The 15998-nt window shown below is 56.4% G+C and overlaps 4 protein-coding genes across 4 annotated transcripts; 2 read left to right on the top strand and 2 right to left on the bottom strand.

The window, feature by feature from the left end:
• Positions 1–93: 93 nt before the first annotated feature.
• On the top strand, positions 94–6158 carry BJ171DRAFT_257770 (phosphatidylserine decarboxylase-domain-containing protein). Its single transcript, XM_053106753.1, has 22 exons — positions 94–294; positions 425–566; positions 821–1116; positions 1311–1499; positions 1674–1755; positions 1832–1900; positions 2017–2233; positions 2361–2552; positions 2761–2973; positions 3112–3253; positions 3413–3438; positions 3525–3609; positions 3741–3782; positions 3879–3968; positions 4120–4211; positions 4327–4397; positions 4510–4564; positions 4707–4719; positions 4811–4865; positions 5092–5166; positions 5411–5572; positions 5750–6158. The coding sequence occupies exons 1-22, from the start codon at positions 222–224 to the stop codon at positions 5901–5903; spliced, it is 2535 nt and encodes an 844-aa protein (XP_052970011.1). The 5' UTR covers positions 94–221; the 3' UTR covers positions 5904–6158.
• Positions 6159–6410: 252 nt separating this feature from the next.
• Positions 6411–9100, bottom strand: BJ171DRAFT_257790 (t-SNARE). Its single transcript, XM_053106754.1, has 6 exons — positions 8226–9100; positions 7941–8046; positions 7586–7831; positions 7204–7412; positions 6850–7035; positions 6411–6699 (listed from the first exon to the last, which is right to left on the bottom strand). The coding sequence occupies exons 1-6, from the start codon at positions 8667–8669 to the stop codon at positions 6562–6564; spliced, it is 1329 nt and encodes a 442-aa protein (XP_052970010.1). The 5' UTR covers positions 8670–9100; the 3' UTR covers positions 6411–6561.
• Positions 9101–10429: 1329 nt separating this feature from the next.
• BJ171DRAFT_636392 (uncharacterized protein) lies at positions 10430–12597 on the bottom strand (the record flags this gene model as incomplete). Its single annotated transcript, XM_053115712.1, has 6 exons — positions 12167–12597; positions 11824–11938; positions 11564–11668; positions 11319–11429; positions 10677–10841; positions 10430–10496 (listed from the first exon to the last, which is right to left on the bottom strand). The coding sequence occupies exons 1-6, from the start codon at positions 12267–12269 to the stop codon at positions 10430–10432; spliced, it is 666 nt and encodes a 221-aa protein (XP_052970009.1). The 5' UTR covers positions 12270–12597.
• Positions 12324–15801, top strand: BJ171DRAFT_596350 (uncharacterized protein; the record flags this gene model as incomplete). The annotated part of the gene is made up of 10 exons (XM_053114675.1): positions 12324–12597; positions 12851–13339; positions 13457–13768; positions 13885–14082; positions 14238–14413; positions 14618–14856; positions 14958–15012; positions 15099–15264; positions 15376–15674; positions 15786–15801. Exons 1-10 carry the CDS (start codon positions 12520–12522, stop codon positions 15799–15801), a joined length of 2028 nt encoding a protein of 675 aa, XP_052970008.1. The 5' UTR covers positions 12324–12519.
• Positions 15802–15998: the final 197 nt, after the last annotated feature.

Genomic DNA, 15998 nt, shown 5'->3' with positions numbered 1-15998 from the left:
CGTCGAATCACGCACCGGCGCCTCCAGCATCTGTGTCACCGCCCTCAAGCAAGGATTCCGTCGCTGCCGTTCCCCTCGATGTTGCCCGCTTCCATCGGCCTGCCCACCGACCGGAGCCCGACGGGTGTATCCGAACAGCTTGTTTTCTCTGCTCCTGCAGGGCTCCCAGCGCCGTCTGCGTCTCTGTCTGCTCTGTCCGCTCTCTCTGCTCTGCTGCCGCCATGAACATCTCCAACTTTGCCCGCCCCAGAACGCCCAAGCCTGCCTCGCCCATGTCCACCCTTCGGATTCAGAGTGCGTTGTTCTTGCCGCCCCGGCGTGATGGTTCCCGCGGCCGCGATAGGCCAGCTTCGGCATGAGTCCGCAGAGTATACGGCCCCGGGTCGCCTGCATCGCTGACGCGGCCATCGTATCTATCCAATAGTCATCTCGGGCAGGAATCTCATGGCCAAGGACCGCGGCGGCACCTCTGACCCGTATGCGATTCTGAAGCTCGGGGACCAGAGCCACAAGACCCAAGTCATTAACAAGACCGTCCAGCCCACTTGGAATGCCTCATTTGATTTGTATGTGTGCCTTGGCTCAAACAGCCCTGGGAATGCTTGTATGGCCTGGCATTCGGCCCTGATGTCCGTCGAGACACAGGCCTTCGTGCTGTCGGCTCAGGACCCAGGATCGGGGACTTGTGCCAGATGCATCGTGCCTGAGGGACGGCTTTGTCCATGTTGATCCATGCGATTACCACCTCCTTCGGTTGGCAGTGGAAGCTCGATCTGACCCCGAATCTCTGGCATCCCTTTCCTCCGCTCGCGGCATGCAGAATCGTCACCTCGGTCCTCCACTTCAGCACTATCCAGATCACAGTCTGGGACAAGGACTTTATCGGCCGAGATTTTTTGGGTCAGATCACGATACCCATCGTCGATTTCCAGTCCTACTTTCCTGTCTTGCCCTTTGACGATCCCAAGAATATCCCGGTCTGGCATCCGCTGTTGCCTAGGGATCCCAAGGAAGAGATCACGGGCGACATCCAGCTCAAGGTCGGGTTCGTTGGACCAATCCAGGAAGACCTCAAGAAGCTGCTCTCTGCCAAGCCTGGCGGCGGTGTGACAAGAGGTGCAGTATTCAAGCACATGGTGGGGGGGGGAATCTGCGTGCGGGTTGCTTGCACATACACGTTGCATAGTGCCTTTGAGCAAGTACGGGATGTGCAGGCGCTCTGTCCAGATAGAGGGTCTGTTGCGTCTGGAATGGATGGCATCTGGTAACGGGCGTTGGGTTGTTGACCGGTATTCCATCTTGTGTTCCAGCCCAGCTCATCTCCACGGACGATCCGATCGACGACTTTTACTTCAACTTTACGCTTTCGTCGAACAGCATCGATGCCCTCGGCGACAATATCAAGCCCAGTGACAGTACCGACTCGCTTGACAAGCTGGGAACACCAACAAAGTCATCGCTCGACCATACCTCTCTGCTCGGCTTGCTGACGATTGAAAGTAAGCGCGCCTGATCCAGCATGTACAAGTGTGTGTGCTCTAGCTGTCAACAGCGAAGCTGCAGTGGACATGGCTACTCGCTCGTGAGCGGCTCGGCCGTGTTGCACTCGTTTCGTGTGCCGTGTGCCCCGGTTGAATCGTGGCATGTGGTAACATTTGGCCCTGAACCTCCAGTTGACAGTGCCAGCAACCTCCCTGCTACTCCAAGCCGCACCCGAGGCTTCGACTGTGATCCGTTTGTGACAGTTAGCTACAAGTAAGGTCGCGTCCTTGCTTCTGGTTGTATACGCGGCTCCACCAGTCGATTTCTGATCTACAGCATTTGTTCCTAGCAAGAAAACTTTCAGAACTCGGGTTGTCCGACACAACCGCGATCCTACCTGGGGCGAAAAGGTCTATCTGTATGTAACAGGCTCAGCTATACGCATCTGCACTCGCTTTTGTTGCTCGGGAGATGAGCGCTGATGATTATAGCGACATAGTTGGACGTAAACCCATTGTACTCCACATGCTTCAGGCACATCAAGCACGTTGACCTCAACAACAACTACTCGGTTGCCTTTGGTATCTACGACTACGACACATACTCGGGCAACGACCATCTGGGGTCGTGCGAGCTATTTCTGTCTGACCTCATCAAGACCTGCGGCAACCATCCCACTCCCGTGCCCAACATCCCTACGGTGTTCCGTGTCGTCGATCTCAAGCCCAAGATCATCATAAATCCGGATTTGGTAGGCTGCTGTGGCTGTTATGGGTGCATGTGGCGCAATATGGGCGTCGTTCTGAGGCAGCATGCGTGCTGGATTGCACCTGATTGACGCTGGCATTCGTATCACCGTACGCCGATGCAATCCCCAGGATGCCACCCAAGACGCCACCCTCCGACTTCGTGTGAGCTTTATTCCATACGAGTCGATCCGACGCAACTTTTGGCTCACTTACATCAACACATTCGATAGTGACGGCAATAAGAGCATCAACTACGTCGAGTTGCAGACTCTACTTGACAACCTGGGATCGACCTTCTCGGACGATACGATCAACATGATGGTGAGGATAAATGCATCTCCGTCGCCATCTGAGGCATGAGCGAGTGTGCGCAACCTTGTGTCATCGATCCGATCGACACACATACAATCAAAGGTTCGGATCGGTTGTGTGATCGGTCGATCGCATGGCCAAGACACTCGTGTCGCCAGAGATGATGCCGGCGCCTCACGCTACCCCTTCGCTATATCTTTCACGCGCTCCGTGCCAGTTCTTGGAAAACAACAAGACCCAGGACGAGGATCTCTCTTTCGAGGACGTCTTCAAGGCACTCGAGGCCCGCGTCAAGCCTAGCTTTGGGGACTCCAAGAAGAAGCGAATGCTCCACGACGACGAGCATCTCATCCAGATGAAGGAGTGTCCGGTCTGCCATAACAAGAACATTCGCAATCGCTCCGACTTTGACGTCATCTCCCATGTGGCAGTACGTTGATGAGTGACGGAGAGAGCACAGTCGCCGGGGTGTTGATGTACCTGTCTCCATCGCCTGTCGCATGGGCTCTGCAAAGCTTGGCACTGTAATCACACCCTATGTCCTCTCCGGCACCGACAACCCCGCTAGCTCTGTGCCCATCAGGACATGTCCAAAGTCGAAACCTTCCTCATGAGTGGCTTCTTGACTGAGGCATATGCGTCCCGGAAGTGGTTCACCAAGATCTTTTCCTATGTTACTTTCGGCGGCTACGCCGTTGGCAAGAATAATGGTACCGAGGCTCGCCTGGGAAGACGCCGACTTGGTGTCGAGATGCGTTTGCAAAGCAATGGCGCGCACCTCGTGCGTTCTCATTAGCATCTTTTGATCCTACGTACAGCGTCCATATCTCTGATCCACCACATTTCCTCCGCTTCGCTGACACGTATAGCCAATATCCTGGTGCAAGACCGCACGGTTCGTCACGCTCGGACTGACCTTTCCCGCAACAGCCAATGGGGCTGATCGCGGATCACTGATCCAGTCTCTCTGCACCCCACCAGTCTGGCCAGCTGATCGAAGAGAAAATGCCCACCTATATCCGTCTTGGCATTCGCTTGTTGTATCAGGCCTCGGCATCCAGGGGAGGTACGCTGCTGGTGCTTGAGCGGCAATGGAATATGCAGCCACATGAGCGAATGGTGTCGTGCGTTGCAGAGCGCAGATTGGTTGTTGTTGGGATTGAGGTCAGGTAAATGTGCTAATATCATCATCGACAGCCATCGAAGCCAGATCGATCAAGAGCTTGCTTAAGAGCCTGAGTATGTGCACGCGCAGGATCTAGGGCCTTATGCACAGTAGCCAAACACAGCGGCATGCTTGTATGTTCATGCTCACTGTTTCTGCGCTGCTCCCAGGTGTCAAGCAGGGCAAGGAGTTTGATGATCCGAACTCTGTCAAGGAGATTAGTCGCTTCATCTCCTTCCACAACCTCTCTCTCGAAGAAGGTATGTAATGCCCTACTACGGCACGCCTGAGTTACTCGCGCAATGGCACTACAGTCCGTGCCATTGCTGTTCCCACCTCACCACATTGTGCCAGAGCCTGGTAATCGAGACACTTTGATACGCAGTGCTGAGACGAATCATTCTTTCATAGTCGAGCTTCCCCTGTCTGAGTTCAAGAACTTCAACGAGTTCTTTTACCGTACCCTGAAGCCCGGAAGCCGCACTCTGGCCTCGCCAGACTCGGTGAGTCCCGTGTTTGTTGACCCAGGAATGAGCATTGGTTGGTCGACAGCGAACAGTGTGCAGGAGGAGGCCATGTGCACCAACCTCGCTGACATACAGCACTCAATTCCGACAGAATGTTGCTGTTTGCGCGGCCGATGCTCGTACCATGGTGTTCCCAACCATCGATGACGCCACACGACTTTGGTATGAATGCACGGCAGTAAATGTGTGAAGGCACATGGATGATGATGGAGAAAGCCGAGATAGCGGCTCGGTCGTCGCTGTTGCTGATCGTGAATGAAACCTATGCCATCAGGATTAAAGGCTCGAGCTTCACTCTGTCGAACCTCCTAGGTGACGCTCGGCTCGGGGTAGGTAGAGGCTCTTGGCTCGCAGTACAGCCGTCAGGCTGGCGGTGTGCTGGGCCGATATCGGATGGGACGCTGTGCCGTCAAATGCCTGTATTGCTGACGATGTCCTGTGAACTTGTACCAACATGACTCTCTTTATCAGGAGCACTTTGCTGGTGAGTGATGCCTTGGACGGATCTGCAGAAAGCTCAGGTTTTGTGGACGAGTCTGGAGCTGACCGGATGTATGATTTGTTTGGTCGGTCAGATGGCTCTGCGGCCGTATTCAGGCTGGCTCCTCAAGATTACCATCGATTCCACAGGTAAGGCGGACTTTGCGATCGCTTCGTTTCCTATACGAGAGCGTGGCCCTCGCTGATGAGTCGGCCGTCACGTTGCTGGGGCCATATGGGGCCGTACTTGGGCTCACACTTGGCTCGATATATGGTCTGCGCTGGGTGCACCACGGCATGGCGACCGTGCTTTGCCCAGTCGTATATTACAGCGCATGCATTCCATCCACTGACCGCTCGGGCTCTGCGATTCCAGCCCCATCGATGGCCTCCAGGGCCCAACGAAAAAAATTGAAGGAACCTACTTTACCGTCAACCCGATGGCTGTCCGGTGTGTGCAGCTCGTTCGGAGCCAAAGCCCGGCTCGCCAATGGCTTCCTTCCTGCACACCCCCACTTGAGCACTTGACTCCGCCTCCATTGGAAGCCGTCAGCTCGCTCGCTCGCTCGCTCGGTTGGCTGAGGACACTGCAACGTCACTGACTTTTCTCCTCTATTCATGCGGCTGCTTGACCGCGCCTGCTCGACGGGATGTGAATGCGTGGCTGTATATGTGCCGCCACTTGCTTCTAGCAGCACAAGCGTCGATGTCTTTACCGAGAATGTGCGAACGGTGACAGTCTTTGACTCGCCCCAGTTCGGTAAGGTGGCCTTTGTGGCTGTCGGAGCCATGCTTGTGGGCTCGATCATTCATACCACCAAGGAAGGACAAGAGGTCTCGAGGTTGGACGAGTTAGGGTAAGTGGCCGTCGCAGTCCCGGCGAGGAAGTATTCCAGCCATGCGATGGAATGTGATGGAATGCGCGCAAATTGGGGCATGTCCTATCGGAGTGCTGGAACGTAGCGCTGATGTTATTGCTTCCAAACGGCACACACCCGACCCTTTTGCTTGGTTGGGCCTTCGCCGGCACGCAGCTACTTTGCCTTTGGCGGATCAACCGTGATCATCGTGTTCGAGAAGGGCGCCATCCAGTTTGACTCGGACCTTGTCAGCAACAGCGAGCAGAAGCTGGAGACCCTAGTGCGTGTGGGCACCTCGCTTGGCGTCTGTACCGCTGCATCGGACTAGCCCAAAGCCCCGATGGTGTGGAGGGGGACAAGATCGGGAGCAGGAATCAGGGGCAGGAATCAGAGGCCGAAAGTGAGCCCTCTACCGCCGCTCCGGACGAGAGAGAAGTGACGTATGAAGAGAAACGGCGACTGTATGATCTGGCTCTGTGCAAAGTTGATGAAGATCCCACAGTGACTGCTCGCCGGGTGCCTAGTCGCCATCACCAACACATTCGAGCAGGCAAACGAATAGACGCCGTTGATTCACAGCCATCGCAACAACACAGAAACCAGAGTCTGCGGATGGCCACAGCATCTGCGATGGATCGACATGGGTGTACTCAAGATCAAAAAATAAGGAAAAGAAAACAGCCATTGGCCGCAAAACAATGATTCACGTTTCATTTGCGAGATCACAACTGGAGTGCGACGGTTGGGGGGGGGTCTGATTCAGCAGTAGCATATCCAGGACGAGCTACCTGATAAATAGGTGGTTGGGGAGCATATCAGGGGAGGTGAGTGTGAAGGTCAGCGGGAACGAGTGGGAGCGAAGGGCGAATGAGGGAAAAGGGCAATGTGTGGGTGATTTTCTGGGGAAGCCCGGCCCGACTTGACTCGACTTGGTTTGGCTCGAATTGGCTCGGCTTGGTCGAAGCTCGGTACGGCTCCGGTCGCCTTCACGACTTCTCGGACTCGAGCGCCAAAAGGAGCTTGTTGGTCGGCGCAGTGGAGTTGCCGGGCAGTGATGAGCCTGACGGAGAAGTGCTGGGCCCGCTGCTGTCGCCGCTGTTCTGTCGGATCATTGGCAGAATATACTGGGGTCGAGCGGAGCGAGGCAGGTGGGATTTGATAATGTCAGCAATAAATTCTGCCTACGTCGATGAGCGGGGCATCCAGACGATGCACGGCCGACGATATGTGTCGAAGCTCCATGAATGCACACAGTTATATCTGACAGGCCTCACCTGAACGGTGACAAAGGCGCCGATTCCGAGGATGAGCACGAGTATGACGATGGTGACGATGCATGTCGTCTTCCGTTTGCTCTTCCGAGACACGATGGCTTTGGTCATTTCTCTGCTGCCCTCTTCGATTTCTCGGTATGCGGTTTCGACGTGGGTCTCGATGGTATTGATCTTCTCTTGTTCGGCCTGGTGGAGATGCAGCAGCGAGTCAGTAGTCAGTGGCAGACAGATAGAGGCGATAGAACCACGCCCCAACAGGCAGAGCAGCACGCAGAAGGCGGGTGGCGCTCTCATCAACGTCGCCAGTGTTGAGCGACGATGCCCAGACCCGCGAGCAGGCGCCCTTGGACTGACCTCCAGAATGCTCTGCATCTCCTGGAACAGCGCAAACAGCTCTTCAATCGATCGCTCGATCTTCTTTAGATCTTCGTGACGGCCCTGCATTTCCTCAAGCACATGGCGCTGGGCGGCCACCCGCGAGCTCATCATCTGTTGGGCAAACACTTGGCCACTGCTGCTGCTGAGAGCCTTCTCGATCTCAGCGTCAGTTGCATTGGGCTTGACTAGAGGACCAACAGCAAACCAATCGGCAAGCCGGTCAGCACTGCGTCAGTAACTGGTGGGATTGCAAGCCTTTGCCTCTACTTGAGGACAGTCGCGGCGGTCGCGACAGCACGGCGACGAAGCCTTCGACTGGGACCCGGCACCGCTCCCTGGCGTAGGCTAAACTGGTTACCTATGCGGATCTCGCGCTCCATGCGGTCACGATACTTTTTTTTGTATCGCTGCTGGATGCCCTGGTAGTCCTGAGCGACCTGCACGAGCTTTTTGGCGACCATTGACTGCTGCGTCTTCCGAACAGCGACGCTGGGCGAGCCGCCGAGCTGTTTGGTTTGGTTGACGAGCTTCTTGAGGGCCGCACGAGCCTCCTGGATCAACTGGTTGGTGTCGTCCTGGCACTGGTCCAGACGATACGACAGGTCTAGTGGGACGATAGCGGTGGCGGAGGCGAGTTAGTTTGACGGTGTGCATCGGTGGCCTGTGAGGATGGCGGAGCGAACGACGAGGGATGGACTAGAGCAGCTGATTACTTGAAGTCTCGTCCTGGTTCGTCGACTGCAGGATACGAGCGTGCATCTTGTCGATGTGGCCGAGGTTTCTCTGGATCTTGTCGACAGATGATGTAATGCGTTCGATCTGAGGGACAATCAATGGCGTTCCTGGTCAAAAGTACTGCCACGCAGATGCGGCCGAGGTAGATTGATGACCTCGATATTTCGTATCCAGCAGCGACCGGCACCCAAGATTGCCGGATCCAGCGGGGTATGGTCAAGCAGCAATAGCAGCGGTGTCTGAAAAGGCCCAGAGGCACTCACCTCTTCCATGAATGCGCTCATATCCTCTCGCGGCGAGTCGCTGCGGTCCCGGGTATTCTCTCGATACTTTGGCTGGCTCGATGCAGCGCTGGGACGGCGACCCGACGAAGGCTCCCGACGATCATCGCGACGATCATCACGACGGTCATCACGGCGATCTTCGCGGCCCCGAGAGTCATAGTCTCGGCGCCCGTCCCGGCTGCCGTAGTCGGTTTCGCGGCCGTTGCTTCGGGGCTCGTCTCGGCCCCGGGCAGGTTGGTCGCCGCGGTAGCGCCGTTGGTCGGAGGTCGAGTAGGTTTGCGGCGGAGAGGCAGGGCCTCGTGGACGGTCTCGAGAGCGGTCTCGAGAGCGAGAGTCGTCAGGATAGCGGGAGGTTCCGCGGCCGCCCATGCGACCCATTTCGACGTTGTCGTTGGAGATATCGGCGAGTCTGTCGCGAGGCATGGCGAGGATGCTGAGGATGCTGGGGGGAGCTGAGGATGCGATGGAAGGCGAGCGGATACGGATGGAATCAAGGGCAGGCGCAGGAAATGCACGGCAAGACGGCGGCGGAGCGCAGGACCCGGGGCGGACGCTGCGGGTTGATAGCGAAGAGCGGATGGAAGCGCCGATCGAGCAGCGCAAGCGCACGGACAGACGAGCGGCGACGAAGACGACGAAAACGACGAAGGATGGACGACGAAACAAAAACGAGCGGGCAGGTGACGGCTGCGGACAAAGGGGTGTGCAAACAGTGGGCGGGGACGACGAGAGGACGAAAGAGCAGTGCAGGCCGGGGGACAAGAAGCGAAAGTCGATATGGGACTCGGTGCAAATAGTCCCGAAGCGATAACACACACTCCTGCGGACGTAACGATGTCAATGATATTCCCGCGGATGCGCCAGCGTTAATACATCGGCGCGGATTGAGCGATGCCATTAACGTCCGGACAGGGTGGGACAGCCGCGTCGAACGCGTCGAGCGCGCGGACCAAGCGCGAAACGGCGCCGCGCCGCCCCCGCAGCCACACAAACTGTCCGCCTCTGGCGCGCCGTGGCACAGGAGCGGCAACGCGCCCGCGCACAGCCCACGCGGTGGCGTCACACAGCGAGCCACCGCCGCGCTCCTCCGCCCGCGCCCGAAAGCGGAGGCGCGCACGTTTGTGGCAGCCACTGTGCTGCTGCGCGCAGTCCCACGTGGACCGCTGTGACCGAGTGCCAGGGTCGCCATATTCGCCGGGTTCCGAATTCCCGCCCATCAACCGCTGCGTTGCGGTGCTGCAATCCCGGGAGTAGAGGTGTCTCGTATATGCGTCATACTCTCGTATACGGTGGATCCCGAAACCCGCTGACTGACTGTAGGCTCCAGTGGGCAGGCTATGCAATTGTATCCCGTCCTGGTTGGCAATCTCTTTGTGTGATGCATCCACTTGAGCCTCTGGACAGTTCCATGGTGTCGATATCAAGATACTCGTCTTTCTCGAGTCGCTTGGCTTCCCGGCACTGCGAGCACACTGTTTAGCCATGATTGCCATTTAGGTGGGTGTATTCGGGTCCCAGCAAAAGCAACATGGCTCAAAACGGGGTGTCCCATATTCGCTTGGAACGCTGTAATCACTCGACCACTTCCTGGATCGCAAGTCACCGCAGCGCAGCAGCAACTGCCTTGAATCGTGTTTCTTCATGTCGCTGGACAGACTTGGTTCTCGGTTACTGTGCTCATGGGAGCTGCTCCGCTCGGTACTTCCAGTAAGCCTGGCGGACAGAGTCTTGGTGCTCCAGGACCTGACAGATCTGTGCGCACGCAGACGAGCACAGATGTCAGAGGCGATAGTTGCATTGGTCAGGCATATTCGATGACGAAGCGCTTTCGTTGGGAAATCTGCACCCGGGCCACCCACAACGCCACAAACCTGCTTCGCTCTGCTGATATCGTTTTGCTCTGTCAGGATATCCAGAAGTGCCACGAGCCCAAATGTGGAGTTGAGTTCAAGCGCCGCTTTCTCGGAGGCATCGACAATCTCGGGATAATCCGACAGCTTCTGACCCGCAAGTACCACAATGCTGTGCCACATCGGTCCCAGTCATTCGAATGCCGTCGGGAATACGCATGAGATAACACTGTAAGCACCACGAACACAGACAGCTCGCATCCTCCCAGCACAAATTAACTGGTCGACAGCGTATTCGCAGCCCTACAGGAGCGTGCGGCACGGAGTGTAGCCCTACCCTTTCAAGTAGCTCCACGCACTCTCGTTGTTTGGCGCAATCGCAATCTTCATTAGGGTGTACCTATCGCGGGCCAAAGTGTTAGCGATTTGCGACTAGGGTAGCCTCAGAGTATTTCGCTTGAATGAGCGCCATGCACCAGATGAGCCATGACACCGGCGACGGGCATCAAACCCAACAATGCATATCGTTGGAGCGCAAGCCGGTTCACGACCACTCGATGCATGCGCTTGGGTCACTTACTTGACTTCATCGTGGATCTCGTCAGGGACCCATTTCTCTGGTCGCTGCGAATACACAAAGTAGCGCTGATTCCAGGCCGAGTTGTTGAATACGTCTTCGTCGAGGAAACGGTTCATGTCGATGATCTCGCGATTCCAGAGTGAAAAGTGCTTGACCAGCCACTGTCTGTAGAGCAAACGGGCGATACCGACAAATGGATAGAATCATCGGCATCGGCATCGGCATCGGCATCGGCATCGGCATCGGCATCGGCATCGGCATCGGCATCGGCATCGGCATCGGCATCGGCATCGGCATCGGCATCGGCATCGGCATCGGCATCGGCATCGGCATCGGCATCGGCATCGGCATCGGCATCGGCATCGGCATCGGCATCGGCATCGGCATCGGCATCGGCATCGGCATCGGCATCGGCATCGGCATCGGCATCGGCATCGGCATCGGCATCGGCATCGGCATCGGCATCGGCATCGGCATCGGCATCGGCATCGGCATCAGTGTCGCCCGTCATTTCTCCTACACGACCTAGCAAACTAGCCACAATCCCTCATTGCACCGTCAACGAGGCATTCAAACAACCGCACGTCCAGATCACGCTCCCAAGGTATTTGCTGATATTTTGGCTATGGTCACCGTCGGTACCTGTAGGTCCACGCATGATAGTTCTTGGAGTCCCCAGCGAGCGATGCGTTGATGAATGCAATCTCACGGCTTGGATCGTTCAGCTTTTCGATGACAACCTGGCGGTGATGCCTGGACAGTATCATTGGTTCGTCGAGTCGGTGAGTCGTTACCAACAAGCTCCTTTGCGAGATCGGGACCCCATCTACGACCGCTCACTGCGACCGCATCAGTGGCCAGAGTGCTCGGCCCATCTCCTAACCCACCAGATCTGGTAGTTCTTGGGGTTTTCTTCGGCCATTTGATCAATGTATTTGAGCTCTTCCTCGAGGTCATGGTTAATTGCCATGAGAGTGTCCTGTCGATACTTCCTGTATCGCATCGATCATCCTCCGGTTAGAGCCCCAAACAGCAACCGAGTCAAATACTCAAAACTCCTTGAGTTCTTTGATTGGATTGAGTATGGGGGACGAGGGCTCGCAAGAGTGTTCCTCGCTGAGGCTTGGCAACGGAGCCCTTAGCTTACCACACGGTGTAGTGGGCCGGGTTGTCCTGCAGGATTGCATCCGTCAGGTCCAGCACCCTGGGGCTGAACTCTTTGCGGGCTACGATCGCCCGGAAATAGCCGGTGGCAACCCTGTCTGATTATGCCAAACATCGCAGATGCGTTAACATTCTGAGGAGACACAGCTCCGGGGACTGTGTCGTGACAACCGGTGAAGAATATGTATCTGCGGAAGACTGCAGCGGTTGGGTGTGATGCCCCTATCAGAGCAGGGTGGATAAGCCCAGCCGCTCTCGAGACGGAAAGGGGGGAAGGTGTCTTTGGGTCGCTGCACACGAGCCATCGGCTTCAAAGCAGAGCTTACAGCTTGGATAATATGAAATCGGAACAACCGGGTTTGGCCCGTCGTCCTGCGGGATTGGAGTGATGTCGCTCCAGACAGGGTCGTTTGCGAAATCAATGCTCATGCTGCGGTAGGGAGGAGGAAAGAGAGGTTCGGAGACAGATCAAGCCAGAGCGCGGCGGCTCGAAGTGCAGGACCAGGGCCGGCTTTGTGGGTGATCACAGCATTCGCAGCTGTGATCTGCATCGCCAGCAACAGCAGCAGGGGCCCGGAGACAACCAACACACCCGCTTCGAGTGGAGAAGAGCCGTGCGTTGGTCCAGTATCGGCGATCATTCTGATACTTGAGCTTTACTCCCCACAGCTCCTCAGCCATGCATCCCACCAGCACACCGACATCCCAGCCCGCTCCCCGGGGAACCAAGCGTCCAATCGATCTGCTGGCGATCAGAGTGAGCATGCCATATGCATGCCATATACGCTATCCGGGCTTGGTCTCGCTCTGTGTCGCTCATCGATTTCTCGATCAGGGTGCGATCGCTGGCTCGGGTTTCAGCATCTGCATCGTCGCTTCGCTAATGCTCCAAACAACATCCCCGACACTGTCTTGCCCATCAATATGTCGACAAACTTGCGTACTATTGCCGCTCCATGCTGCCCTGACAACCCCTTGAACTATCGCTACTGCTCGCTCGGCTACTTCAGCAAAGGCAGCTGGCCAAGAAGGCACACCAGGATGCCCCGCAGTCATCTAGCCTGCAATCGCCATCGTCAGCTTCACAGCCGACCCTGACTCGCCCTGATCCAGGGTCCTCGCCAAAGTCCTCGCCACGGCCATCGTCGAGTCGATCGACGCCGCCAGTTGTTGCCCTCGATGGGTCTCGGGCACCAAACCCTGCAGGTCCCTCGGCCAGGATGCCATCGATTGCTCGCCCGTCCAGCAATCTTGCCAGCGCAGCTTCCACAAGCCCCCGAATCAAGTCGGCCACCCGAAATCCATTCTCGAAATCGAAGCAGGGGCACTCCGCGGTGCCGCACAACCCGTTCATGATGCTGGAGAAGATTCGATCGGCGTCCGAAAGCGAGTCCAAGTCCATCGAGTCCATCTTCGACATGGACTCTGTCCAGAGCCAAGATGTGCCGTCCAACCGCGGCCACCTCGTTGCTGCTGCAATCCGGGGCTACAAGCAGTCGGTGAGCACTTCTCTTGCTCATTTATTCCACCCTGACCATCCCTTTGTTTCCTTCGTTTCCTCGGCTCGGACCATCACGTTGTAATTCCCAACCGATTCCCTGTCTCGTGCATCGCAGCAAACGGTGAAGGATTTCGAGTCCCGAGCGGCCGAATCTGGAGGAAGCACCGAGGAAATCGTTGCTCAGATCTGTTCACCAGGGGGCATATTGTCGATCAACAGCAGCTCCGCTCGCCATGACACCGACAGCAGCGACAGTGACGAAGAGGTGATTGAATGGACCAGCGATTTTTATCGGGATGCTGTCGTCCAAACGCCTGCCTCAGAGGGTGCCACATATGACATCATGTTTGCCGGAGATTTGGACGGACAGACGCTGCCGGATGAACTCGCCAAGTCATCGGTGGCCAGGACTGTGGCCAGCGAGCAAGTAAGTCTCGGCTCGATGTGGCGTTGGCAGCCGAGCATCTGCCTGCTTCCCGAGGAATCGGCTTACTCGACCCCACGCTGGCCTCACCCTGACCGACGTATAAACTGTGCTTCCAGGGTGTCGGTGCAACCGAGCGTGCGACAAACGACGAGTTCTCCGGGTCCGATACTCGGCTTCCCATCGACTGGAACCTCAAATTCTCTGCGGTCTTCCACTCCCCATATTCCTTCAGCAGCATCAACGTCCACAATTCTCTCCACGAGTCCGAGGCCCTGGGCTCCTTTGTTGAGCGCGGAAATACTGTCGAGATTGATGTAGGTCGCCGTTTGGACTCTGGCTCTTGCATTGTCCAACGCATCCTCGATCGGACCTGGCGAGACCGCCGTGCGACATGCCACCATCTCCACGATGATGTCACCTTCAAGCCCCAACGAGTTGAAGATTCTTACACTGTCACGTGGGTTGATAGACAGATCACAAGTATGCGTTTCAGCACTCGCTGTATCACTGGCTTTATCCTTCCCAACGACTGGCGCCGGCATTATCCCAGGCTGTCTTGCAGCATCTGAAGCGAGAGCCCGAGAGCAGATCAGCCGTGCATCTCGACGAAAACATGAAGCATTTTGCAGCGCTACAGGAGGAATGGTACGATGCAGACTCGGTCCCGGCATCATGTCCAGATGCAACTTCTCTGGTCGTGTTGGGTGCACGACTCCAAAGTAGCCGCCCCCAGCCATCGCCCCACCCTCCAAGGCTGTGATGGCAGCGGTGTAGTCTCGTGGTCCTCTCATCCAACATACTTCTCCTCCCCCATCTGGGACCTTTGGCCACCCCATTTACTGAACTCAGGAAGTCGGCCTTCCGATCGCTCTACTTTGCAATGAAGAACGACGTGTCATCCTACTTTTACTACCTCAATCCGGAATTTTCGGTGTTGTTTCTGTCTCCAAAGGTGGTGGCAGGCGAGTCACCCAAACCCAAAGCAGTTTTGTCGACATCAACACCTGGTCTCAGGCGCATCCTTGAAAGTCAAGGCAAGTCTGGCTTGGCCACTAAACTGTGCGTCGCTGCCACTTCCCTGGGTCCGAGTACAGCCAACAACGGAAAGGTGTCCGCGCCTGGATATCATACTAGAGCTGACGTGATGTTTGTCTAACCAAGCGCATCCATACATTGGCGTATGATTCAGGAGTTCCCTTTGAAGCCGTGCTTCCAGATCCGGCCACTCGAGATCTGTCGCAAGAGTAAGTGCAGATCCCCACGGATGGATCGAGATCGTCACACCATTGTCGCGGAACAGTTGGACTGATTCTGTTACTACATGCGACAGAGCTGGAAAGCGCGTGCCGCTCTATTTCGCATCTCCAAAGGCAGTGCACGGTCTATTTGACTTTCTTCTCAACTGGAGAGACCCACAACTCGAGCGTCAGGCGCGCCAGTTCCCTATGCTTGTCTCTCCCCACCCTTTTCTTCACGCTAGTCTCAAATCCGCGCAGGTCAGTGGCAAGGCCGGTGCTCGTTGACTGCATCCGAGTGGCTGCAGATGCTTCCGCTCCGAAGTTGGAATCATCGCAACCCACATGTACGCACGCTCCATCTACCAATAGGTATCCAAGTACGGCAAGGTGCAGCAAGCCAGTGGTCTGAAAGGACAAAATGCGGCTGTCGGGCTGACGGAGTACTATCGGCTCGAGATACGCGGGCTGCTGCTACCCACGTCCGTTCTTGCCCTGGTTGAATCGCTCAAAAAGCACCAGAAGCCAGGGATGACAACAGGAACACACAGTGGGAACCACGGCGGGACCCACAGCAGCGATCCGCATTTGATGCGGCCGCTGGAGGGCACGTTCTCCAATTATGACAATATGCAGGGCATGAATCTGGGTGGAGGCACGAACTCGGACGGGTATGACGCGGAGCCATCGCTCCGGACGGTGCCAAGCAGATACGGTGACTCGCGGGATATAAGCAGGGTGAAGATCGAGCATGGCCGATATTCGTGGGCATGATGAATCAGAGTCCCTGCCGAGTAGGAGTGCGTCCTCATACCGAGATCATCATCAACCTCTGTCCAAGAGACCAAATCGAGCCTGTCCCTGGTCTGCGGACGGATTATTCTTCGTCTGGGTGAGGGGGCGATTTGTGCTGTGGTGCGTTGTGTGCCGTGGTGTGATATGTACTGCTGGTGGCCACAATGAATATCCCCCAGCCAGACACAAACAAAGATATA

Source organism: Polychytrium aggregatum (assembly GCF_025602895.1).
Source record: "Polychytrium aggregatum strain JEL109 chromosome Unknown BJ171scaffold_6, whole genome shotgun sequence".
In the NCBI taxonomy this organism is placed as follows: domain Eukaryota; kingdom Fungi; phylum Chytridiomycota; class Chytridiomycetes; order Polychytriales; genus Polychytrium; species Polychytrium aggregatum.
The sequence above is the reverse complement of the archived record's forward strand: the minus strand, read 5'-3'. Positions and strand labels throughout refer to the sequence as shown.